This window comes from Pezoporus flaviventris, unplaced genomic scaffold (genome assembly GCF_033815535.1).
Source record: "Pezoporus flaviventris isolate CSIRO_AGI_PZ_B2104156 unplaced genomic scaffold, CSIRO_AGI_Pfla_v1 ptg000176l, whole genome shotgun sequence".
Classification (NCBI taxonomy): Eukaryota; Metazoa; Chordata; class Aves; order Psittaciformes; family Psittacidae; genus Pezoporus; species Pezoporus flaviventris.
This window is the reverse complement of record NW_026892724.1, coordinates 685,871-712,672: the sequence shown is the minus strand read 5'-3', so window position 1 is coordinate 712,672 and position 26,802 is coordinate 685,871. Positions and strand designations below refer to the sequence as shown.

General features: G+C 54.1%; 1 protein-coding gene across 1 annotated transcript in view; it reads left to right on the top strand.

Annotated features, from left to right (window-relative positions):
- RUNX3 (RUNX family transcription factor 3) overlaps nucleotides 1–16,965 on the top strand; it is a 34,779-nt gene extending 17,814 nt beyond the window's left edge. Inside the window, exons 4-5 of the mRNA XM_061480201.1 lie at nucleotides 3,326–3,490; nucleotides 15,053–16,965. Of these exons, the coding sequence (XP_061336185.1) occupies nucleotides 3,326–3,490; nucleotides 15,053–15,579 (692 nt within the window). The 3' untranslated portion in view covers nucleotides 15,580–16,965. The remainder of the gene's footprint in view (nucleotides 1–3,325; nucleotides 3,491–15,052) is intronic.
- Nucleotides 16,966–26,802: the final 9,837 nt, after the last annotated feature.

Sequence of the window (26,802 nt, the reverse complement as noted above, 5' to 3'; positions counted from 1 at the left end):
AAGTGTCAAATTCACATCGGCTCTTCCAGCTGGGAAGTGTTCAATGGGATTGTTTGTTTGATATGCTGATACAGATCTTGTTGCTACACTGGGATCGTAGGTGATCTGTCAATGTTTACATCATGTCATGTTCAATATCGGAGTGAACTGACTCGGAAACCCAATCCAGTGGTGAAACCCCTGTGCTGCTGACAAGAAGTGCTGAAGGTCAGTAGCTGCCATCGTTTTATAGTACTAAGGACTTGTTTCCATAAACATTGGCCTGCAAGCCAGTGACAGCACGGCTGGAAAGGCAGCGCAGCATCTCCAAGCCAGCAGCAGGTTTCATGCCCCAGAATTCACAGGTTGGGGTGATTAAGACTTCTCAGACAGATTCCTTGGGATAAGGTCTGGAGCTGTTTGAAGTCGATTAAAAAATCCACCCACTGGCTTCGTAAGGCTTTGAGTCAGTCCTTGGGTTAAGCTAGAAACCACCTTCCTCTTCTCTAAGGTATGAGCTATTGTTCACTTGACGACATTGGTTTCCTCTCCATGGCAGCTGTGGGCAGATGGGGAAGGGCTTTTAATGAAGCCAACCGCTGCAGAAATTAAAAAAGCTCAGGTTGTTCTGATGAAAGAAACCCATTAACAGTGATTCTCTCTTGCGTGACAAGGTCTGACGTCCCCAGCATTAAGTGACAAGCGGCAGGAAGTCCTGGGCAGACAGCCTGTACTGAAGAGGGTTGGCAGCCCAAGGTGGTGGTTTTTAACTCATTCGCCGTCTTGTTTCATGCAGTTTATTGCTGCCAGGTCCCACCCATGGAGATGGGGTGAGATACAACCTGGAGAGGGTCTAGGAGAGCTGAAATGGTCCTGATCCCACCGCAGCTCTCATCTGGGTTTTCACTCTTAAATGAGCCCCCCGTGTTTGTTGGGACTTACACTTGCATCAAGCTTTCTACTTTCTTTGTCTTGGGATGGTTTTGCAGAGGTTTTGTTGGTAACTGCTGGGTCTCCCCACAAACCAGCCCTTTCCAGAGGGTGCAGGCACAGAACTGCTGCTTACTTCAGGCTTAAACCCCCCTGGGCTGTGCCCACCTTCAGCAGCTTGGGGACCAGGGCAACCAAGTGCAGCTTGATGCAGCCACATGCAGCCTTCAGTCGAGTCGTGTGGCAGAACCATCTTAGAAACATTCCCAGCAGAGAGATCACTTGAGATCACTATTTAGGTTTTTCCCAGTTGCATGCAGGATGCTACTGCAGGATGGGGTTTCAGCTGAGACAGGGAATTTATTTCCCATTAAATTTATGTGGAAGTTGGTCTTTTAAGTCTTTTTGGCTTCTCTGCTATGCCCTGCTTGAGAAAACTGCCTGAAGGTACAACATAAACTGATTTTTCTTCTTCTGTGCTCAAACGTACACTGAAATAACCAAACTTGGACCAAAACAAGACACCTCAGTGCACACGCTTCCCCCTGGGGACAGGTGCTGAGTGACAGATACTGTTCCCATCTCCAAAGGCGCTCAGATAAGGCTGAGGTGCCTGGGGTCCAGGGATGCACAGAGATTAGAAGGGATTGTTTCTGATGTAGATTTGAGGTTTCCTTGGTTTACTTCACACAGCAGGGGAAATACAGTTTCAAAACAGTGCTGGGGTTTGCTCTCTGCTGGGAGTTCGCCCTTGCCGAGCTCTGCTCTCCGGTGTCAATATACGTTTCTGTTTGGAGTTTCACACACCCGGGAGCAGGGGGATTGCAGGGTTTGGGGGGTGGTGGGGTTTTCACCTCCATGTGGAGCTCCCAGAGGAGAGGCGAAGCCCCTCAGAAGCAGAAGCTGAGTGCGATTTGCTGTTGTGGTACCCGCGGAGCGGCACCATGGCAGGGAGCTGAGCTGGGAGCGCGAGATCCATCCGGAGCCGGTGCTCTGCTCCCACCCAGCGTCTCTGCAGACGGTCCGGCAGGACGAGCCAAGCAAAGGAGATCAAGAGATATAGCACAGAGCAGCTTGAAAGAGGGGGAAATCTGGGGACTTTCTGTGCCTTTGCTATAAACTGACACCAAGCTCCCGCTCCGCAGCTGCGAGGGGCAGGGAATGGGGGTGCCAGCAAGAGGAAGCTGCACTTTTTCTCTTTCAAATGCATCACTTTTCTTCTCAACAGCCACCGAGAGCTGAGCTTGACTCGGCTGGGCTGTGGGGCTGGATCTGATAAGGCCCAGCAGCTCTCAGAAGAGCTGCAGAGGGATTTCTTCCCAGCTCCTTGCCTATCTCCCCGGCGTGCCCGCACACCTCCAGTGCCCCGAGCCCTGCGCTCGATCACGCTGGGATAAGGCATTCGCCACCTTGGGAAGGTCCTTTCATGGCAGGTGCAAGGAGCTGGGGGTGTTGCTCGTCTGGTAAAGAGCAAGGAGAATGCAAGGTCTGAACCTGGCACCAGTGTAAAACCAAAGCAGCTCCGGCTTCTCTGGAGTCCCTCCAGCTTTGTGCGGGTGTAACTGAGACTGGAATCGGGCCCAGAGAGAGTGAAGCTGTTTGGCGATGATTAATATAGTAAAATGCAAGAGTTATGTATCAAGTGTATTTCATGCGCCTCTCGCCTCGGGACACTTAGCATAAATTTAATCATTATTGCCCTGTGCCAGCAGCTGCTACCTAAGGAGCTGGGAGTGCTTTACAAACGCTCATTAGCTGCTGCCCTGCCTGGGGAGGTGGGTGAATACTCTCCCCATTCGATGGGTAGGAAAAGAGGAACAGAGAGAAAGCAAAGTGAGGTGGCCACAGCCTGGTACTGGGCAGCTGCTTCATCCCTTCTGCGGCTCCTCCAGCCCTGCCTGGCTCTGACCCTGCATGGGCAGGGCTGGCGATGCGGCTGGAGCGAGATGAGAGTTTGTTCTTTGTGCACTGAGCAAATGCTGTAGAAAATACTTAAAACTCAGGGTTTCCTTTGCTGTTCCCCAGTCACCAGCCTGCCAGGAGATGGGGTTCCTCCTGCCTTGCTCCTTCCTTGCTCAGAGTGAGCAAGGGCTGGTGCGGGCACAGCACAGGGCATCCTGACCCTGGCGTGCACATCCTGCTCTTTGGTCAGATGCTGGCTCAATGGACCATCTGGGGCCTCTTTGGGTCAGTCCATGTCCCCTCTTCAGCAGGCTCTGTCTGTCCAAGCCACAGGGTCTTTCCTCACGTGTGCGCTGTGCACAGCCCCACGGAGCCGACCTGCACCGGGGCTGCCAAGCACTGCCCATGTGAATTAGAGCAAACCACGAGGGTGGAGGCTGTGCCGAGTGTGTAACCAGGGTGCTCCAGCCAAAGGGTAACTGATCAGATATCAGACTCTCTTATCATGTTCCAGGGCACAGACAAAAGCTAGAAGACCAAGCCAAACCCTTCACCGACCGCTACGGGGAGCTGGAACGGCTGCGCCAGTCCATGAGAGTCACCCCAACAACACCTAACCCCCGCGGATCCCTCAGCACCCCGAGCCACTTTGGGTCCCAGGCTCAAACTCCAATACAAGGTAACTGGCTGGGTGCCCCAGCCTGGCGTCGCACCCCAACCCCTTGTGCTTCCAACACTGCCAGCCAGGGAGCGGAGCCGTCCCAGCCGAGCACGCTTCCCTCCGGATGGTGTTTTAGGGTTGGAGTCCAGCTCTCCCCTGGGTAAGGAGCCCTGCCTGCCCGACAAGGGGTTTGCTTGGGTTTCTCGGCCGTAGAAGCCTTTTTGCACCCATTAAATGAGCAGATGGCTGCTGAACAGTAAACCCAGGTGTTTTGCTTTAGATACAGGGTCTTAGGGAAAACTGAGCAGTTTCAGGAGGAACACGAGGGAGATCATAGCAATGCACGCTGAATCCAGTAGCTTCTTTGACATGAAGGCGCCCGCGTAGACGGTTAAGCATCAACTAGAAAGGGTGTATTATACTTTACATGCTAATCCAAATGGTTTCTTATCTTGTTGCATTGTGTTTACGCCAAGTCTGGTGATCCATCACCCAGCTCCAGCATAATTCCCCACACGTATGCACACCTGCATGGGTGCACGCGTGCGCACACACACATACAACCTTTGCTCCTCCTGTATTTGCCATCAGCATAGCTGAGCCCTCGGGCGTTCCCCAGGCATCTGCATCAAAGCTTGGTGCCAGAGGTAGGAATTGCCACCAGTTACCCAAGAGAGGTCAGCCTGCTCCATCCCATGCACCCGAATCTCAGCCCCACACAGCATTGCACTGGAAATACCTGTCTGCCTCCCTGCTCCCAGCTTTCCGCTCAGCTCAGCACAGCCGCATGCTACCAGGGTGCATGAAGAGGCTGTTCTCCTGTCTGCACGTGGGAAGTCTTCCTTTTTTCATACATTTTAATCATCTTGGTGGTGTTCTCCTTTGAACATCAGCAGAAATATGAACAGGGGTTTTAGGGAAGTGTTTACGCTGCTTGTCCTTTGAGTTTGGGTGAGAAGTAGCCCTTGGAAGGTTTCATTTGAAAGCTTCCAAAAGCCTTTGTGTTGTGCTTTCAGGAGTGCTGCAGATGATTGAAACCCTCAGTATCGGGGTAAAGAGGGTGTCTCAGGTGCAAAAACATGTTGGAAAACGTTACCCGAATGGTAGAGCTGCCCCGCTCCTCCCAACTCCAAATTACAGTGAAATTTAATTTATTTCTCATTGAAATGCAAATCTCCATGCTTGGAATTTTCACTGATATTAGCACAGTTTGTGAGAAGAACCCGGGCACTGTGTGTAGGATTATCATTGGATTCTTGTTTTAAAAGGCAAGAGGGAGGGAGAGAAAGAGCTTCATAGGCTCATCTCGTTGGCTGTAATAAAGAGTTCTTGGGGGCAGGGAAAAGAAAAATGTGTGTATTTTAAATTAGCACAGTCCCCTGTAGTGCCAGAAACCCAAAGAGCATCGTTTGGAGCAAAGAATCAGGTGATGACACAAATGCAGCAGGACAAAAACTGAAACTGGCCACAGGCTGCCATCCCTGCCAAACTCCCAAATGTCAAGTGACAGCAGGAGTGGAGACACACAGAATTAGCCATCTAAAGTCATTCCTGCGGAGGGAAGCCAGAGTACCAGGAATGCTGCAGAAGGCAGTTCGTGCACGCTCTGCTCTTGGCTCCCTTGCTCCTGAGTTGGAGGAACTGTCTTAAAATTACTGTGGGTTCTTCCCAGCGTCACTGGGAGCAGGATCAGCTCGGTCATTTTAGTCTCAGCCCTGTCCTTTTGACACAGCGCTGACTACAACCAATATAATCACAATAATACTACAAACCCCCAAACTCTCTCTCGCACACACACGGCTTATTCACTGAGATCGTAATTTTTACCCAAGTAAGTGGAGCCTGGCCCGTGCCAAGAATAACACCGGAGTTAACAGGCCTGTAATTCTCACGACTTGGCACGTTCTTAGGTAACACACACGAGAAGCCGATTAGCAAAAAGCATAACGAGATACGGGCTAGGAGGAGCCAGCGGGGCAGGCTGAGGTTCATCCAGCACCGCTATCCTTTACACGGTGCTTCCCAGCCTCAGTGTTCCCCGTGCCGGGGGCCAGTGGACATGGAGGTTTTCCGTCCTCAGCGCCTGCCCGTGGCCTCCCGGTTCTGCTGACCAGGCACTTTACACAAACGCTTCCTAATCCGCTCCTGGCAAAGCCAAGATGCTCAGGAACAGCTTCAGCCACCGAGGGGGGGATTCAGGCACCTCAAATCCCTGAACGCAGCACATGGAGGTTGAGCTTCAAAGTTGATGGGGAGGCAGGAGACAGTGTTGGTCTTTGAAGTCCTCCGGAGCTGCATTTGCCCCGGCGCAGTCCAACCTTTGCTCCTGAGGCTGTGGCCACGGTGGAGATCACAGCAAGGACGTTGGTGTCGATGGGAGAAGGATCTGGCCCTCGGCCATTTGCAGAAGACTTTCAGTAAAGCAGCCCCGGAGGTTATAAATAGCCCCCGTGTAAAACGATCCTCTTGAGGTTAAATGGTCTCAAACCAGAAACCTCCCGGTAAGAGCAAACCGATCGTTTCTGAAGGGCATGCCAGGAAACACGGGAGGAGTGTGCTCAGCACCGAGCCCAGCGGGTCACATCCTGCTCTCGCCCTGGGTTCTGCTGCCCAGTGTCAATGTATTCAGTGGCTTCAGTCTTGCCCCTACCCCATGCAGACGGGCAGGGAATCGATCCCTTCCCCTGCCTGTCCCACAGGCAGCCCTCCTCACACCAGGATTCATTCCTGCTTTGGGGGAAACCAGGGCGCTTGTGAGTTCACCCTAGTGTAGGACAGGCAGCAGGACAGGCAGAGCCTCATCTCCCTTCAGCAGCGCGGCTTCCCTGGCCTCAGCAGAGCGGAGCCATTCGCCTCCGTTGAGGATTTGGCCTCATACTTCTCCAGTGAGGTCTGGAAAATGTGAGGTTTTGAAATGCCGGCTCTCCCGTCTCCGCAGCGAGACACCAAGCTGTCATTAGGATGTCTTGAAACGGTGCCTTATTACGGGGCATGCGAAGCCAGAGCCTTGCGTGCTTGCTTCATTCCGGGTTTTGTCTCCTAGCTTAAAAACAAATCAAGCAGCTCTCCGAAGTGAAGCAAGATGTTCAAGGGACTTGCTTTGTGCCTCTGCTGCTGCCATGAGGCAGTGGGGTGGTGACAGACGGGTTCCCCAAGGGGAACAGCCCCTGCAGCCCCCGGCTCTCTCCACGATGCTTTGCCCTTGTCCCAGCAGTGGGTCATGCTGGTCTGCTTTATCCCCATTGCGACAGAGGGGACTGCCCTGGCAGCAGCTCCTGTGCTCCAGCTTTGTGGTGGAAACATCTTCAACTGCTCAAAAGCAGTTGTGTGCATTGTCCAGCAATGTGTAGGGGCCTTGTGTGCACAAGGGCAACTGCAAAGTGATCTCAAACCTGATCTGCTCAGTAACAGAGCGAGCTGCTTTGATTAATGCACTTAGCATCCCCTTACATACCCTTCATACTGCTCCAGCAGAACCAAATTCCCTTGACTTCACAGGGAGAACAAACAGTAAATGCTGGATCCTTTTGCAAGCTCCATCCTGCCTCCCCCAGCCCTGTGTTTGCTGAGCGGTTTGGGAGATGCTGTCTTTGCTGGTGAAGAGCTTTCAGATCTGCTGAGCTGGAACCCAGTCCACCATAACCAGCTTGATTTCCAGTCCGCTACTTCAAACCAGTGCAATGTTTTTACCACAGGCCAGCCATCGGCAGAATGCCTCACCATGTGCATTTAAAGTAAAAGCTCTCTCTCTTTTTCTTTCTAAATGCACATTTTTAAAGTATTACATTACTTTTAAGAAGCCTCTTGGCATAGGCAGCCAGTGCCCTATTGTTTCCGAAATGCAACGTGGCTCCTCTGAGGTTAAGTCCTGAATTATGGGCCCGGCAAATACCCTGAATTGCTGCTTCCTAATCCCTGTCCAGATCGACTTATGGTTTCTTTAAAATATCCGTTTCTTAATGGATAAAAACATTCTACCATGGGCAGAGACTAAATTGTTTCCAAAGGAAGCTAGGCAAGCATTAGTGGGAAGAAAACATACTGTGGGATTCAGCTTCAGCCTCAGAGGAAGGAGCGCGCTTAAGATGGGTTTCCTGCCTGCTTTCAGGCTTCTGTGCCTATCTTTAAACTGCCTCTCTGCTCCTCTCAATTACTTTTGCCCGCTGCGCAGTGAACGTCCCTTAGATGAGTGTGGTGTGTAACCGTCAAAGAGGAACCACGGGCCAGGGCTGGACTGGAGCATCCCCCTGGGGAGAGCCCAAGTACCCGCAGCCGCTGCCCTGCTGCTGATGTGCAGCCACCTCCGTGTCCCAGCCGCAGCTCAAGGGCTGCAGCTCCTGTGAAACAGCAGGAGAGTGGAGCAGCACAAGAGGCCCAGCCCCGCTCCAGGGATCCTGTCCTGCCTTTGACACGGGGTTTTGGATGTGCTGGGATCCTCACTGCTAGCCTGGGGTCTGCTGCAGGAGGGCACTGCCTGCGTTTGAACCCCATCTTCTATTGCCCCATCAGCCTCTGCGATCAGCCACCGCTCCGCAGTGGGTTTCCCATGGCAGACTTGGCCTGGTCCAAACCTGCTCAGCAGGCAAGGTGGTCTAGCTGCAGGCTGGGTTGTAAATTCAGCAACTTCCTTTTATGTAGTCAGGGCTTGTTAATTTTGTTAATACCCTTTGAATGCAGGTAAAGAGCAAAGCGCAGGCAGGCCAGAGGCAGTGCCTGCCATCCAGGGCGCGTTTCCCGTCCAGCCCACCCACCCGCTCCAGTTAGCACCGTTAGCTTATTCATGAGCTGTGCGGGATGGATTGGCCGGGATTGGCTGATGCGGCCTCGGGATGCCGAGGGGAAGAGAGGAGCTACTGCGGGAGAGGAAACGGGGCGAGCCCGGCTTGTTTAGTCTAGCGAAGGCAGGCTGGGAGCGAGCTGATTGCTCTGTGTAAATACATCCAGGGGGTAAACAGCAGGGAGAGGAGCTAATGTAAGCTATGGAGGACAGTGCTGGCACAGGAGATGGGGCTGAACTGGCCCTGAAAAAACCCAGACTGGACGTTAGAGGCAGGGTCCTCCTAAGAGGGCAGGATGGGTCCAGAATGAGCATCCCAATGGAGGAGTTTGCAGAGGAGGCTGAGATGCAGCGCATGGTTCGCGGAGCTGGGAATACCTGGGAATCTCCATCTCACTGCCTGCGCGCAGCAGGAGGCTGCTGCCCAGAATATTTAGGGCTGATGGGAAGTGCTGGGAGAGGACTCAGAGCGGGGACTCGCGCTGCTCACCAGGGTACGTGTGTGTGTGCGTGGCAAGCACACGGTGTCTGGAGACAGCTCGTGAACTGAGGCGCGAACGTGCTTGGCAGCCTGGAGGAGGTGCCTGGCGATGCTGCGATAAGCGACCCGAGCGTTGTTGTGTTTTGGTTTGGGGTTTGGCTTTTTTCTCTCTCAAACTCTGCAGAGGAAGTACTTGCACCCAGTTCGTGAGCTGGTTATATCAGATACAGAACAATCGCTCCATGGGCGTGTAACAACGGATGCTGTTCACACCCTTGGGTTCTTTTTCTTTTCAACACCACCCCTCCATCCCCCAAAATAATTTTTTGCTCTATTTTTCGTGGTGTGGGAGGAAGGGGCCGCTCTCTTTTTTAGTTGGCCCTTACTTGGGAAGGAATGAACTTGTTAACACATGTGACGGAGGCGTGAGAGCCTGCCTGCCTGTGTGGGTGCAGAGGAGAGCAGCGCAGCTCTAGAGATGAGCTGAGTCTTCAGAGACCAAATGCATCTCTTGCATCTTCCCATACAGAGCAGATTCTCTCCATCCTTGGCCACCTGCCTCTCGTGCTCCCAGATGGAGCTGTTACGATCAGGGGAAGGAAGCAGAGAGGAAGAGAGGTCAGGAAAATGCTGAGAGACAAATTGGAGGTCCAAGCATCACAGAAACTAGTACAGAAAAAATAGCCAAAGGTATACACAGAGAGAGAGTTTCTGTCCGCGCTCCGTCTCGCACGTGCATGCGTACTATATACATAAGCATAAAGTATCATTAGTGTTTACACTGTCGTCAATCATCATGGCATTAGGCAGGAAAAGAGGGTTTTTTTTCCCCCCTGGGCTAGATTTTTCATGACAATTTTGCAAGGCACACATATGCATATAAATAAAATGGTGATATATGGCCAGGCTGTAGATATTTATATATTCTATATGCCTGGAGAGTGCCACGCTATCAAGTTCCCTCTAAACTTCCTTTATTCTGTCTGTGTGTACCACACACTGTGTATTTGTGTGTTGTGTACTACACACACATGCTTAGGCTTATTGTTGACCTCAATAGGCCACTTCCTGGTCCCCACATCTCTAAAATGGGGACTAGAGCGGTGTCAGGAGATGAGGGCTGAAATAGAGGGGCAGCCCTGAGGTTCATCTCCCGCTGCTGCAGAGGGAGCTCTGTGCACCCACCTCCTTCCCACCCACCCAAGAAAAGCCCTGTATTGCCTCCACGGTGCAAAGCAAGCTGCCGCGTCACTTGGGTGCAGTTGTTTTATCTGGAAGGAGCTGAGCAGCTTTGAAAGCCTGTTTCTGTCCAGCTCCATGTGGGGGGGGAGCTTGGGGGTCCTCAAAAGGTGCAAATTGCAGCTGCACAATTAAACGCTGGGGTGTGTCCTGGCCTCCGTGGTCCCCCAGCAGCACAGCCCTAACCAGGAGACAGTGGCATTACTAATCAGGGCTTTGACCTTTACATGGCTTTTATTTAATACACATTCCACACTTCCCCAAACTCCCATCCAAAACATTGACATTTCCGCTGATAGATTGGGTCAGATTTTGGAGTAGTTGGGGGACTCAATTCACTCTTACAATGGTTAAATTCTTACAGCTAAATGGGCTTATTCAGTTAGTGCAGCAGCTGGTGTGATTTCGAGAAGAAAATAAACATTTCCTTCAAATATTTTGATTGGCAACTGGACAACTGAAATACTCAAGCTCAGATTGCCAGGGCCCAAAAAAGCAAATGGGGCTGGACGGCGAGCAAGGGAGGCAAGCGTAGTAAATCCTCCATAGCAGCAGCACGCACATGGGTGAGAGATGCGCCGGATGCTGCCTGCGCTGGGGATGGGGCGATGGGTGAGAGACAATGGGGTGATGGAGCGATGAGGTGATGGGGTGATGCAGTGATGGAGCTACGGGTGATGGGTGTTTTACAGCCTGCGATTGGTGGGGGCTTGAAGGGCACATGGGGTTCGTGGTTCAGCTTCACCCACACCCATTTCCCCATCATTTGCTTGGTGCATCACTTGCTCATCGTTTGACGTTGTTTGACGTCCGGCTGAACGTGATGGAGGATTGCTTTGCTGCTGAGTTGGGTGTTACGGAGAGCATTAAACGCAATGGTTTATTTGGACCTTGCTGGGGCTGTTTCAGTAGAGATCTCCTCAGCTGTGAGGCAGGAGGGATGATGATGCAGGCATGGGGCTGTGTGGCTTTGTCCTGTGTGTATTCGCGAGGTGGAGGGGTAGCCAGAGGTGAAGGAGCTGGGATGAAGGAGCAGCCCAGGATGAAGGAAATGGGATGAAGGAGCAGCTGGGATGAAGGAGCTGGGATGAAGGAGCAGCCCAGGATGAAGGAGCAGCCAGGATGAAGGAGCAGCCTGGGATGAAGGAGCAGCTCGGGATGAAGGAGCTGGGATGAAGGAGCAGCTGGGATGAAGGAGCTGGGATGAAGGAGCTGGGATGAAGGAGCAGCTGGGATGAAGGAGCAGCCGGGATGAAGGAGCTGGGATGAAGGAGCTGGGATGAAGGAGCAGCCGGGATGAAGGAGCAGCCGGGATGAAGGAGCTGGGGTGAAGGAGCTGAGGTGAAGGATCTGGGATGAAGGAGCTGAGGTGAAGGAGCTGGGATGAAGGAGCTGGGATGAAGGAGCTGGGATGAAGGAGTTGGGATGAAGGAGCGGGGATGAAGGAGCTGGGATGAAGGAGCTGGGATGAAGGAGCAGCCGGGATGAAGGAGCAGCCGGGATGAAGGAGCTGGGATGAAGCAGCTGAGGTGAAGGAGCTGGGATGAAGGAGCGGGGATGAAGGAGCTGGGATGAAGGAGCTGGGATGAAGGAGCTGGGATGAAGGAGCGGGGATGAAGGAGCTGGGATGAAGGAGCGGGGATGAAGGAGCTGGGATGAAGGAGCTGGGATGAAGGAGTTGGGATGAAGGAGCTGGGATGAAGGAGCTGGGATGAAGGAGCTGGGATGAAGGAGCAGCCGGGATGAAGGAGCTGGGATGAAGGAGCTGGGATGAAGGAGCTGGGATGAAGGAGCAGCCGGGATGAAGGAGCTGGGATGAAGGAGCTGGGATGAAGGAGTTGGGATGAAGGAGCTGGGATGAAGGAGCAGCCGGGATGAAGGAGCTGGGATGAAGGAGCTGGGATGAAGGAGCTGGGATGAAGGCTCAGCCCCGCACGTTCCGGCCGCTCCCGCACCGAGCCGCGGCTCCCCCTAGCGGCCGCCTCCTGCCCAGCGACCGCGGCGCCCCCTGCTGGCGGAGGGAAGGCGCGGCTGGGGCTTCCCCTCGGCGTGGGGGGGCAGCACGGGGGCAGGGTCCGCGCTCCGCCTGTGCCGTGTCGCGACAGGGAGCGGGCACGGCCCGGCTCTGCCTGCCGGTGGCTGCTAGGGCGTCACATGGAGCAGTGCAGGGCTGCCACAGCCCGGGAAGGCTGCACCCACACCGCACCCCCCATGGCACAGTGGTAGATGCAGCAGTGGGGTTGGTTTGGGGGCTGTTCTGGGGTTCTCGGTCTCAGACCGGCGTTGTTCTGGGCCAACTTTGACCCTGAGGCCCAGTGAGGATGAAGACAGCAGCCAGTGCATCCCCGGCCCCACAGCAGCACGGTGGATGCACTTGTGTCTGAATCGGTATCAAGGACCAGCTGCTGAGTTTTACAAGTTCAGGCCAATGTAACTTAGACTGTAAAAAAAACCACCCCAAAACCCTTTGAGTGCTTTCGTTACAGAGGGAAAGGGAAACGTGCCCTGAGCACTTGGGGTTTAGTTCGATTTGCATTTCATGGAATATTATTTACAGGCATGTGAAAGTTACCACAGGAGCACGGCGCGATCGCTCTTGGGAAGGCAGCGAGCAGCAGCCTGGGGTTTCGGGAGGGGAATTTTGAGACTGCTTTGCCTCGGTGTACGGCAAAACAGCGCAGCCAGCGGTGCTGCGACGGGCTCCGGCTGAAGGGACGGGGGCTGAAGGGACGGGGGCTGAAGTGACTGGGGCTGAAGTGACCGGGGCTGAAGTGACCGGGCCTGAAGTGACCGGGGCTGAAGGGACGGGGGCTGAAGTGACGGGGGCTGAAGTGACCGGGGCTGAAGGGACGGGGGCTGAAGTGACCGGGGCTGAAGGCACGGGGGCTGAAGTGACCGGGGCTGAAGGGACGGGGGCTGAAGGGACGGGGGCTGAAGTGACCGGGGCTGAAAGGACGGGGGCTGAAGTGACCGGGGCTGAAGGGACGGGGGCTGAAGGGACGGGGGCTGAAGTGACCGGGGCTGAAGGGACCGGGGCTGAAGTGACCGGGGCTGAAAGGACGGGCTCTGGCCAAGCTGCTTCTTGCAGAGCCGGTCCCCACACCTCGGCTCCCCGCGCCCGGCAGCAGCTCTGATGCTGCTCCTGCAGTAGCGCGGCTCCGGGACGGGGCAGAGCTCGCTGCCGGCGGGCGGAGGGGCGAGACGAGGCGGGGCTGGTCACTTGTGAGCGCTTTTCGCTGCGTTGTGCTTTTGCAGCCAGCCCGAGCACGCTGAAGGCTCCGCACGGCGGCCAGGCTGGGTGTGAGCAGAGCGGCTTTGAGCTGCTCCTCTCTTATCTCGCACCAAAGCCGCAGCCACGTTCACAGACCGGGCGCTCCTCCACCTTTCTCCTCCTGGAGCCTGCGTGGGAAGATCCCGCAGAATGGCCGGAGGCGAGGGAGGAACCTCCCATCCCCTTCTCCTTCCAGCGCGGTGGCTGAAGGACTCGCCTGGGATGAGAAAGAGGGTTCAGCCCCAATCCCCTCCCGATCTGCACCTCCACAGCGTGCCCTCGCCACGAGTTAGCTGCAAGGGATTAGCTCAGGTGACTTCTCCTGGGGAAACACCGCAGGGCCTGGAACACCGGCCCTGAGAAGTTAAAAATGCTTCATTGTAATAAATATATATAAAGCACATGTCCCTGTGCAGGCAGAGCAAACAGACAGCCACATGAATGCGTGTGGCTGTAGATACATGCATATCCAACACCAACACGCATGTTTGCCGTGCTCATCTCACATGTTTTCCTGCTCCGAGTCGACTTAAAATCCAGCTGATGTGACAAAAAAAAGGCCGCTGAAGCCAGATGACGTTGCATTGCCGAAGCAGAAAGCCATGATGCCCCTGCTCTTAGCAAGGGAGAACAAGGGGTCTTGGGAGCAAACAGAACCATTGAAGAGCCTCCTCGAGGTGGCCAAGGCTTTGGGCTCAGTGCAGCAGCCAAGTGCTTTGGGCTAGAGCTGCTCTTTCTAGGGGTTTTCCTCTCGTGAGGGTGCTGGAAGGCTGAGGAGGGCACAGTCGCAGCGTTTCCAGCTGTGCTGTCCTGCATAACCCATGCCAGAACTTGGCGTGCTCTGCTGATGTCCTGGGGACAGAAGGTTTGCTCTGTTTGCTCTCCCTGTAGAGCAAAACTCATTTCTCTTTGTCTCAGATGCACCAAGGCCAGAGGTGTGCTGGGCTCTGGGAGGAGATGGCAGCAGCCTTGGGTCAGCTGGGAGTGCCACAGGAAAGCATTGAGGCCCCCAAAGGACCTGCTGGTGGGGATTCCCATCTCTAACATGGGCTTCCTGCAGGAGGACGGGACCCGGCAGCACTGAGTACAGGTCCTTCTCCAGTTACAAGCTGGCTGTGACCCCCTTGGGTTTAGACCCCCCAAGAAAAGGCATGGGGGGCTCCGAGGGAGCTGGGTACCATCCCCACCACTCTGACCCAAGTCTCCCTTCCCCAGCAGAAGAAAGCCTGAATTTCTCATTCCCTTCATTCTCTTGGAAGGAGAAAAATACACAGAGAAATCAAGCAGGGGATACTGTGGCTCCTGGCTTGGGAGTTTTTAGCTGTGTGTTTATCAGCTTCATCCCCTGATGGTATCAGCACGAACAGGCCACCCACAGGAGGCTTAGCAGGCTGGTCTGGACTCCAGCTTTTCCTCCCGGTCTCCGGGTGTGTGTATACACACCACCGACCATCCCAGGGTCCGGCCGTCTGGGGCCCGCATCCATTTATTTACTACACAGCTGATGTAATGGCTAAACAGTTTTTTTCTGTGTTTATGGGGTGTGTTTTTTAATCTGCCAGAGATGAATCGAAGTCAGCTCGGTCGTGTCCCTTCTTGGATAGGAAACGACAAATTTTAGGACAGGAAATGGGAGCAACTTAAACAAATGGCTTTAGGGGTTTTTGTATTTAAGTTCCCCGGCAGATCCAGGAGTTGCTTTTCCCTCTGACTTTAATGCCTTGGGCAGGGGATGGTGCAGGCTACAGGACAAACGCTACCAGCCTCCAGGACAGAGCTCTAACCACCCGCTTTCTTCCTGCCCCCCAACAGGCACGTCAGAGCTGAGCCCCTTCTCTGACCCTCGGCAGTTCGACCGCTCCTTCCCGACGCTGCCGGCTCTCACCGAGACCAGGTTCTCCGACCCGCGGATGCATTACCCCGGCGCCATGTCTGCCGCCTTCCCCTACACCGCGACTCCCTCTGCCACCGGCATCGGGGGCATCAGCATGACCAGCATGCCCACCACAACGCGCTTCCATCACACTTACCTGCCACCCCCCTACCCCGGCTCCACACAGAACCAAAGTGGACCCTTCCAGGCCAACCCCTCTCCCTACCATTTGTACTACGGCACGTCTTCGGGCTCCTACCAGTTCTCCATGGTGGCAGGCGGTGGCGAGCGGTCGCCCACCCGGATGCTCTCCTCTTGTACAAGTGCCTCAGCAGGGAACAACTTAATGAATCCCAACCTGGGCAACCAGAATGATGGGGTGGATGCAGATGGGAGCCACAGTAACTCGCCGACGACCATGACAACTACTGGGAGGATGGACGAGTCGGTCTGGAGACCCTACTAGGAGGAACTCAGCTGGGCACCGATACCTTTAACTTAATCAGCCACCGTTATGTTACTCCCTTTGATAGTGAATAGAGCAAAATGATGCCTAGGGAGAAGGTAAACCAAAGTGTCCCAAACCAAAAGCAAACCAGGATCTCTGCATGCAAGCATAGGCAAACATCAAGCGAAGATGGACCCAAGACCGACATTACATTTCAAGATGAACATCCACTTGAGGCTTGAATTCGTTGCTTGATGTGGTTCTTTTCATATGTTTTCAGTATGTGGATTGTACATAGGGGAGAGAAAAAGAGAAAAGGACATGTGGAATCAGATGTTTGTTTCTTGCAGAACACTCCTCAGTCATCTCACTCGCACCTCTTCCCCGCACAAAGAATTCAAGAGTTAGGAAAAGCTCATCCTTCTTCTGCAGAGTGTTTCAGAGAAGAGAGCAGGGAATCATCCAAAGCCATCCCTCTGCCACCGCAGGGAGACTGAACTGATAAAGCAAAAGGAAAAAACCAAAAGGATAACCCCTATTGCATCCTCCCCTTCCCTGCTGCCAGCGCAGGGCCCCAGCCACCAAAGAGCTGCGGGCGCCGCGAGAGGGTCGGGTTTGCAGCACTGCCGCGGGTCAGCCACGCGAAGGAGAGCTGTGATGTGATTGTTGTGACTTGCTGTTGACGACAGAGGTTCTATTGTTCTCTTCCTGTCATTGTCGTCACTTTTAACCAGTAACGTGGCTGAGCCGGGCCGGGCTGCGCCCTCGCCTCGATGTTTACATGAGATGTACTTTTCACGAGACGTGTTTCAGTTTTTGTTTGCTCTCCCGTCCTGACCTCACCATTCGGCTCTTTGCTCCCCTCAGCACATCTCAGCGATGGCGGCTGCGGTGAAGGCGGCGTTCAGGACAATCCAAGATGTATGAGATGCACTTCCGTGCGCGTTAGCTGCAGAAAGGACTTCGGAGCTTTTGGCATGACCCTGCCACTGGTCTCTGGGTCTTCCTTTCGATCTCTTCGAGGGGCAGCACATGCAGCTGGTGGCGAAGCATCATATTTTCTGTGATGATTCTTGCCCGTGTTTTCAGCCAGAGCGGATGGACACGTGATGACTTTGTTTTTGTTAAGAAGCAGCTTACACTTGTCAGTTCATACTGAAAGCTCTAACTGAGATTTGGAGAAAGGAGCAGTTTCTACTCAGTCCCTTGGTGGTGGGAATATTGTGAAGCAATATTATCTATCTAGCCTTTTCCAGGTCCTCGCCCTCCAGTCCCCTGAGTGAGCCTGAGCACGGGTGTTTTGCTGTGGCTGAATAAGCTGAAGAAGGGGTGCTAAGGGTACCACCAGCCTGTTGGTGGCTGCTTGCATCATGTGGCATTAGGAGGAATCGGGTCCCCAGGCACCTCACAGGTGCTGGCAGGCATCTGGAAAGGTGGCTGAGGTTCCCAGGGAGCACGTATCTATGGTACCCTCTGCTCTCCAGCATCAGAAGGGGACACAGATGGCCCCAGTGCCACCAGTAACCAAGATCTGGGGGAGAGGGGTGGGGGGGTGTTCGAGCATATGAAAGTTGAAGCTCATAGCTGCCCTCCCGGCCCCTCTGTCTCAGTGACACCATTACAGCCCATCACCAAATCTCAGTTGGCAGCTTGTCAGCACTCGGTTGAAGTACAGAACGTTGTAATTGCACTACCCCGTCATGACTGGAGCAAGACATGCTGGCTTAGTTGGAAAGATGCAATGACCACTCATGAGTTAAATAAGCAACAAGAAGAACAACTCTTTTAAATAAGAAGAAAACTAAAGAGCCCTACCCCAGCCAAACTGCAACCTTCGCTTGCCGGCGGTGGAAACTGGACCATGGCAGCCTGTGTTCTGATGCATTTACGTTTAGCATCCGATCACACCACTGATTGAAAGCACAAAGAAACCAAGGCATTCGTAGTACTAGGTTAATTTAAGACTGTTCGTAGTGAGTTTAAAGAATAAAATGATAAAAAGAATGGCAATGATGTTGTTATGACATATTGTCATGTGAAGGTGCCGACGTGTGCACCTCTATTGTATGCAAGTGGCCGCAAGACAGGCCAAAGGTTTTTGCTTTGCACTATAATTTGCTTTTTTTAAAAATGCACAATCGCTTGTACAGTAAAACCCCTTTGTCTGGCTCACAGAATATTTAACTATAAAATCTAATTTTTGGTCTTATTTGTTATAATAATATAATTCTTTAATGTGTTGAAGGATCCAATTCTTAATAATGCTTCTAATACTTGTATGTGCAGGGTAAAATAACAACAGACAGCTAAGGAGATGAGAAGAAAGGTCTTTGTAGATAAAGAAGGCTAAATTTGCTGGGTTTTTTAATGGTGTCTTATGATGGACATTAAAATTGCTAGTGATACCAAATAATGTGGTTATTTGTGTAATATACCAGCCCTACTTGAAGGTAATGCCCTATATTTAATATGTAGCCCATCTTTTTAATCTGTAGCACTTGTGACTGGGGATGGGGGAGGCAAGGAAGGAGGGAGAGAAAGAAGAGGGTCTGCTCCTGTTGAAGTCGCTGGCATCGGCTCTCTCTGGAGGAGCCTCTGCTGTGCTGCCTTCAGTGAGAACAGAGCCGGCTCCTTCGGGAGCACTGGTGCAAAGCCATAGCAAAGCGGTCAGGTCTGCTTTTCTGCTATCGGTGTCGACGCTCTTACCCGGTGTACGTGGTTATAGTCAGGCCTCCGTGTATCATTTTAATGACTTTCCATGTGGAATAATAAATGTATGGTTTCAAGTCTCTCCGGTGCCTTCTGCCTGCTCACTTCTTACGGTGCAGAGGGAGGCTCCTCGCGCTGCTCGTGCTCCAGGGTCTGACATCAGCACCCACTGCCAGGCTCCGTGTTGGGGGTGTCCCGGCTGCTGCAGGGGTTCACAGGGAGGTGATGGGGGGACCCGGACACCGAGCTCTGAGCAAACCCCTTTAGGCTTCTCCAAGGAGGGGTCTGGGCCACTGGCCTGCCCTGGCCTAGACCTGGTGACCCCTGCATCCCCAGCCCAGCATCCCGCACCCTGGCCACTGCCTGTCATCACTGAGCCGCTTCCCAAGACACAAAAAACCCAGCAGAAATCTTAAACAGGACCCAAATTCCCAGGTGGTCCAAGCCCAAGCCCCTTAGCACTCAGTACTCACCTACAGAACCCATCTGAGACCCGTATAGCAAGAAACTGAAAGGAATCCCAGCCTACAACATGTAATGCCAGCCTCTGCTTTGCAGCAGCTCCATGAGTGTAGGCCACAGCACTGTCCACACAGGAAGAGGGGAAAAGAAAGAAAAAAACAAGGAAAAGCCCAAAGAAAACCACAGTAAACGCTAATATGGGTGAGAACCCAGCTCCACAGCCTGGCCAGCACAGAGAGGTTTCAAGGCAAACCCTAGACATACCCACCTCTTCTTCACAGCTACTGGGCAAGCAAACACCCCGAGGTGAAGCTGTTCTGTTCAGGAGCTTCCCATTCCAAATCCATCGGTTCTTTACTCGCAGCCTCGTTTAAAGCTGCAGTGAAAAGAGAGAAGGAAAAGAGGAAAAATAAAAAGGGCTTCCGTGGAAAAGGGGCTTTTGAGAGGTGCAGCCCCTCTGCAACCTGGTTTTGGTGCTAGTGCCGATGGGAGAGTGAGGCTGGGGCTGGACCAGGCACTGTCACTCAGGGTGATGCTGGACCAAGCTGGTATGGGGGGACTTGACAGCAGCTAAACCAGAGCTCAAGGAACCAATGGTGTTAAATGTGCCCAATGCCTGAGGGCCAAAGGGTGTTACTTTTATATGGGCATTATTTTTATATGGGCCACCTACCAAGCACAGCATCCAGGCTGCTGCAGATGCCAGGGCTGCATCTCGCTTATACGCAGGTTTCACACCAATTTAACGAATTTAAATGGGGAAGCTGGATCCCAGCATGGCAGCGTGGGATGTGGAGTGCAGCCGCCTCTCCAAAAGGCCCCTTGAGCACCCAGAGGGCTCCTCCTGGTCCAGGGAGACACCGGAGAACAAAGCCAATAGTAATAGTGTGGGAGCAGACATGTTTGGGGTTTCGTTTGCAAATGAGAACTGAAAGGGCAAAAAAAAAAAAGAAAATCCCTGGAGCTTGGATGACTTTTTTGAGCATTCAGACATTAAATTGAGTGGAGTTCGGGCTGAAAAATCTCCTAGGAAAAATGAAGAATGTTTCCTTTGAGAACAAAAGTCTCAGCAAAAATCTTATTATATTCTCTTTCCAGACCAAACTCTAAACCCCAGCCTCTGGTTTAATGACTCTGTTGTTTCCAAACTGCCTGTCTTAATAAATAAACTCTCAACTTACAAAAAGTCTCTGTGCTGCGCGGGACGTGGGGAAGGAGCCTCCTGTGCTGCTGCAGGGATTCGCCTGGCCCACACCATCTCTTCCCTTGTCAAAGCCCTTAATGAACCTTGCCCAAATGAACGACCAGCATCCTTAGTGCACAGTCCGGTTCCTCTGAAAGAGTGGGGACAAAGAGCCCTGCGTGGTGCTGAGCACCCCCAGAGACTCCTGAACTGGCAAACAACAACCCCCATGGACACACATCACCACCAGCTCCCGCTTCGGCATCACCTCCACGGGCATCATGGGGGTTAATCCTGCTGCCGGGCCGTCCTGCTGGAGAGGATGAGTACTTTGTTGGGGTTGGGGTGGTGTTCTGTTTAAAAACAGCCTATTTAGAAGCTACACGGTGGAAAACATGGAAAATTCATTAGGGTGTCTGGGAAAGTGTTAGGTTACAACGTCATCCACATCTACTTGCTCAGTGGGACCTCGCGCCTTGGGGGAGGTAGATATTTATATACATGTATTTTATGTATAGGAGTTCTTGGGGCTTTATTTCTCCAGTGAGCTCCCAGACGGGCACCAAAATGAGCCTTTCCACTTCTCAGAAGCTCTTCCAGAGCAGAGCTGTCCCCCTTTGCCTGCAGTGGTCTCTGTCCCTGCACCCCCCCCGTGCTCCAGCCCTGCTGCCATCCCCGGGACTTGGGACAGGCAGGAGCTGCTCCTGTGAGGGGCAGAGGCACAACCATGCCAGGACCTGCTGGCCATGGGCCTGGCTGGTGCGGGGCTTGGCGCGGGTGGGAGCTTGGAGAGGAGCCGGGCGGGAGGAGAGCTGGGAGCGTGCCCGAGCTGTAAAACCTGACAGAAACAATCCTTCATCCCCGATTGCTCAGAGTCCTCGAGTTTGGTGCAGTACAAAAACAACCCCATAAAAACATCGTTCCGGGGTCACAGGAGCTGCTTTGTTCGGCTGCAGCCGGGATGTTTCGTTTTCTAGCTCCGCTTCAACTCTTTCTCTCCCGATGCCACCATTAAACCCTGAACCTCAGCTTGTTCAGCTGAAATCACCCCAGATCTTTGCATGTATTGCAGAGGGGATTCTCCAGTTACAAAAAGGGGCTGTGTTTTCCCATAAATAGGACTCCAACAACAAATCCTTGCAGCTCAGCTCGTGTATTCCCCAGAGCCTCCTTGCCCTGGGGAATACTCCTTGCCCCCAGAGCCCAGCCCATGTGCAGGGAATAGGGCCGTGGCATGGCTCTGTAAGGACTCCCGCACAGCAAGGCAGGGCTTCGGACACTGGGTTGTGCGGAGAAAGCAGCAGCCAAGGCCAGGGTAGCTGGAACTTCAAGGGCTGATCCCATCCTGGGTGCACTGTGGCTCTGCTGGGTGGGGAATGGTCCAGTTGGAACAGTTTGATTTCACTTGTGGTGAGTTTGGGTCACTTTGCAGTGGCAACCTTGGAAATCTCTCCCTAAAGCCAGTTTGGGATCGAGGCTGCACTTGGGGATAAAGAATCAAAAAGCAGTTTGGAATAAGCACCCAAATACTTCTGCCCAGCTCAGGAGTGTTTCCCAGCACTACATTTAAACCCTGTTCCCTGAATCCCCATCAGCCTCCTCGGATTCCCCCAGTCCCGCAGGGATGTCATCAAGTGGAGCCGTGTCCCTGGGGCACACATCCCGATGGCACTGAGAGCAGCAGCCACATCCGAACACACACACCCCCCCCGCCAAGCGCTGCCTGTGCCATCCTGCACGAGGGCTGTATTTAATACACTGGGCTGTATTTAACCCACGCAAAGTCCCCTGTGAAGTGTGAATTCCCTGACAGCAGCACACTGAAGCGCAGGGAAGGTGTTTTCTTGCGCAGGGGCTGGGCTGGGCCAGGAGATCAGAGGAGTTTACATCAGAAAAGGCTCATGCCCCGGGAGTCTTTATTCTTGGCTTAACCCACAGAGGCTACAAGTGATGCTGGTGACACGGCGCTGGGATCCCGGCTCGCTGCGCTGACAGCACGCGAGCAAAGCAGCTCCACTTCAAAGCGCCGGGGCAGGGAAGGACGGAGGGCGAGGGCTCATTAACCTCGGGAGCGCGTTAGATGGGGCGATAACGGGCTTTAATTAGGCCGGGGCAGGGGAGACGAGGCCGCGTCCCGGCGGGAGCGTGTGCGCGGTGCCGGAGCGGCACAACCCCAGGTGAGCGCCCGCGGGCTGCACCTGCCTGCGTGGGCTCAGCACACGCGTGACGGGGCATGTCCGTGCTCGGGGACGCGCCCGGCGGCACCACCAGCACCATGGGATGAGCTGCTCCCACAGGGATGCTCTGCTCTGGCCTTGGGAGAGGGTCAGGAGCATCCCCCCCCCCCCCCCAGGGCGCTGCTCCAGCCGCCGGGGGGTTCTGTCCTGCTGGGTGCTTCCGTGGTGTTGCTCCTCCACATTAGGAATAAATGCTTTACTCGAGGGTGCTGAGGCGCTGGCACAGGGTGCCCAGAGAAGCTGTGGCTGCCCCATCCCTGGCAGTGTTCAAGGCCAGGTTGGACACAGGGGCTTGGAGCAAGCTGCTCCAGTGGAAGGGGTCCCTGCCTGTGGCAGGGGATTGGAGCTTTAAGGTCCCTTCCAACCCAAACCAGGCTGGGATTCTGTGAGTCTCTGAAACCCCATCATCTCTTGGGTGAGCAACCAGCCCAACCCTGTGGTGGCACCGGGGACAGCAAAGCGGAGTGGTGAAAGCGCCGGGTGCTGGCTGAAACTCCTGGCTGTGGCACAGTGCAGCACAGCAGGAGAGACCAGGAAACACCTTTTTGGCCTGGATTACCCAAATCCAAGCTCTGTCTGCATTCTGATGCTGAGCGAGTGAGCAGCCAAGGGTCAGGGCGGGCTCTCCATCACGGCACAGAGCTCCAGTGATCCGGTGAACCCTTCTGCAGCCCCTGCCTGGGCTCTGGCTGTGCTCCAGGAGGGATATTTCACACTGGTGCTACCAGGCAGCATATTTCCTTTCCATTCTAGCAACTTGCAAAGCCCCCTGAGTCCCTGCAAACATATACAGCTAATTCTTTAAGATGGGGAGGAAAATAACTGCGGCAGAGCTGGGTTTGGCTGCAGAGGGGGACCTGGAGGTACCGTTCCAGGTGCTGTCCCCAGGGTGGCTGCAGCCCGTCCCCCCCTTGGCAGGTTTCACTGTTTGCCTTTGCAGCCGGAGGGTTTATTGCAGCCGGGAACACCCACCTTTTTCTTCACTGTCTGCCATGAAATCGATACAGCAATTTCATTTCTCAGTCATAAATGAAATGAGCTGTAAAGTAAAGTTGGGTGTTTAAGCCAGAGTGAAAGAATGAATTGTTCTAATGGGGGATGTTAACGAGGGGATTAAATGGTGCTGCGGAACACAAGGGTCCCTGGGCTACCCCCAGGGCTCCCCGAAGCCCGGCGCTGGTCGGAGCTGTGTGGTCCAACCCAGGTGGGCGCCCTGCAGCACCGGGGCTTTGGGTGCTGGGGGCCAAGGGCAGACCCAAGGGAAGTATGGATGGGACCATTGCTGCATCTCTGCTGGTCCCTCTTCAGCAGCATCGTCATCACGACAGCAGCTGCTTCCATGCGAAGGGAGAATGAAAGCACATGGAGAAGAAAACCCCAAAGAAACCAAAAGGATGTTTCATAACAACAGCGTTTCAGCTGCCCCAAAGCACATGGTTTTCTACCCATGATTTTTTGGGGGTGGGACATGAAACCAACGGCAGGGAAGTTTCTGCTCCAGAGGCTGGGCAGTTTCCCCACATGGGATGTTTCCCCAGGCTGGGGAAAGGCTGGCACTGGCCTCTGTCACCCAGGATTCACCCAGCTACACACCATTGACTATTAAGCCCAACATTTGGTCTTTGCTTTCCGGCTCACAGCCCAGCCTCAGGAGCCCTCCTCTCCCAGGACCCCATCTGTTCTCCTGCCCTGGCTCCATCATCTATTTTCCAGTGAAAAATAACCCAGCGTCGACCCAGGGCAAGAGCGAGCACGTTGACAAGTCCAAAAATACGAGGCCATATTATCTTTAAACCATTAAGCCAGCCCACAGTGAAAGCCCTATTGGGCCAGGAGGAACTCCAGCCAAGTTCCCGCGTCCGCACCCCGCTCCAGTTGTATTCCCCTGGAAATCCTCGCAAAGAAAAACACAGGGCATGAAACATGCTTGGTTTTCATTAAAAGCCCTCGAATGTGAGGGGTTCTGTGGCTTTCAATGGGGCTTTGATTCCTATAGATGATGGAATGTTTTCAGAACGTTTCAAAAATGTTCTCCACCTTCCTATCTTCTATCGGCAGCAACCGCGGCACTGCAGGGGCAGACCCTCGCCTTCCCTTACCTTGGGGCTTCACTTTCAAAATACAACTGTGTTTTCTTGTGGCTTTGGAAGCAGAGGAGATAACCCACACGGGGGGGGGGAAGGAAACGGGCTGGAAACACGGCAGGAATTTTCTTGAAGGGAGATTTTTATTCCTTTTGCTTCATTGAGAGAAAGCAGATCACTCAGCACCCCCGAACCAACCTGAGCACGGGTGTCAGGGAGCACAGAGGCATTTCCAAGACATCGCTGGCTTCATGGAGATCGTTGTCTTTGCCTAAAGAGATCATTTCTTGCTGTTACATCAGTGCTTCCACATGCACCAGCTGGTGGCTTTGCTGAATGCCCCTTTACATGGCACGAGCCTTTTTGATTTCTTTAGTGATTGTAAAGTAGGTTTCTGGCCTTTACATTTTGAAGGTGAGGTTTAGAGGGCTGGACTCAGCCATGACATGGGGAGCAGACCACTTCCAACTGCTCCTACCTCAGCCTGGCACCAGTGATGCCTGAAGAGCCTTGGGATGCTGCTCCTCTGCCCCGCATGTCCCCTCCAAAACCAGGGCTGGTCCCACGAGGCACAGCCCCATTGTACCAGTGTCCTGGGGCCTGGATGCCCACACTGGTCCCTGCAAAGATCTTTTTTGCAGCCCCATGGGTCCTGGGGGCTCACAGCCAAGCCAGGCCCTGTCTCAACCCAGCATCACTGGGAGCCAGAGAGCCCCAATGGAGCTGGCACTTGGGGTGGCGTCATGGAATCCCAGCCTGGTTTGGGTTGGAAGGGGCCTGAAAGCTCCTCCAGCTCCAACCCCTGCCACGGGCAGGGACCCCTTCCACTGGAGCAGCTTGTTCCAAGCCCCTGTGTCCAACCTGGCCTTGAGCACTGCCAGGGATGGGGCAGCCACAGCTTCTCTGGGCACCCTGTGCCAGCGCCTCAGCACCCTCACAGGGAAGAGCTTCTGCCTTAGATCCAACCTGAACTTCCCCTGTTTCAGCTTGAACCATTCACCCCTGTCCTATCGCTACAGTCCCCGGTGAAGAGTCCCTCTCTCACAAAGAGAAAGCTTTGCGCTTTCTCCTGAAGGATAAAACCAAACCAGCTTTGATGCATTTGGCATCTTGGAGCCGTGTGAGGAGGTGCGAGCCCAGCCCTGGGCGGCTTGTGCCGAAACACCCGCCACGGGCTGGTTGGACCGGTTGTGCTGGCTGTGCAGCGCCGGAGCACCCAGACACGCCGCGTTCACCCCTATCTCTGCTTCTTCCCCCCCTCCTTATGTCAGCTCACCTGCTGGGGTGTATTAAAGCCTCATCTCAATTACAAGAGTCATTAGTCAACACCCAGGAAAGGGCCACCCAGTCTGCGGTGGCTGGGTGCCACCGCGGGTGCCCGGCCCCTGCCCAGGGATCACCGGCAGCGCTCCCAGCCCGTGTTTATCAGCGATTCCTTCCACGGGGATTAGAGGAAGCTGAGGGATTTGAATAATCCCGAGGGAGCCGCGCGCACGCCGCCACGGAGGCGATGGATGCCAAATCCCAGGGTGCCGCAGCTCCAGACCCGATGCCTTTGGAAAAGCAGCTTCTGGCTGGCTGTGAAGCTGCTCCTGCAGTGGTGTCCCCGCACATCGGTGTCCCCGCACATCGGTGTCCCCGCACATCGGTGTCCCGGCACGGCAGTGGGGTCTGCCTGGGGTTGGAGACATGTGGGCTCCACTGGGCTTTGCCTGCTGCTGCTCTGCAGGCAGGGACAAGCCTCTCTGCCTCCAGCCCTGTATCAAAGGGGTAGGAAGCACCATGGAGTTAAAGCTTCTCTTCCACGCCCCCCACCCCGGGTGTCCCCAGCCCCTGCCCCAGCTCTGGCGGCCGTTTCCCATCCCAGCACCCGGGAGGCAGGCGCAGGCTCTGCCTGCCAGAGCTCACGTAGGCAGGAGGTGCCACCTCGACGGGATATGGGATGCAGAGGTTCCCCTCACACAACAGGCAGCAACCGGGAGCCAAAGGCATCATCGACAGGAGATGTGGCTGGTCCTCATAAGATGTGAATGCTGAAGCCCCCTCCCTGGCCCTGAGAGCCCACGAGCCATGAGCAGACAAATAAAAGCCACCCAGCTCTACCTACCACAAGAAATACAAACATAATTAATTTTTATATATATATAAAATGAACTTTTAATGTGTTACCCTTAGCTAGGAGCACGGTTACCACCTCTGCGGCTGTCGCCCCAACGCCGCACATAAAGAGGTCATAAAACACCTTCTTGGAACCTTGATGGGTTTGAGGATCCCGTTAAGCAGCAGCAGGGGTGGGCAGGGTTAATGACCAAGGACCTCGCACGTGTTGGCCACACTCCATGGCAGCATCCCACAGCCGGCAGGGGCAGATGCTGGTTTTCCTGGAGCTGGGAGCCACATCTGGGGCTGCTCCGAACCCCATCAGGTCCCTTGTTTGGCTCCAATCGAGCTGAAATTACCCAAGGCAAACGTCAAAGGCCCTTCTGTAACCCAGTGCAGGGTTGAGCTGCGCCTCCATGAGCTCCAGCACTTGCCTGCAGGGAAAAATTGCTTATTAGATTAAACT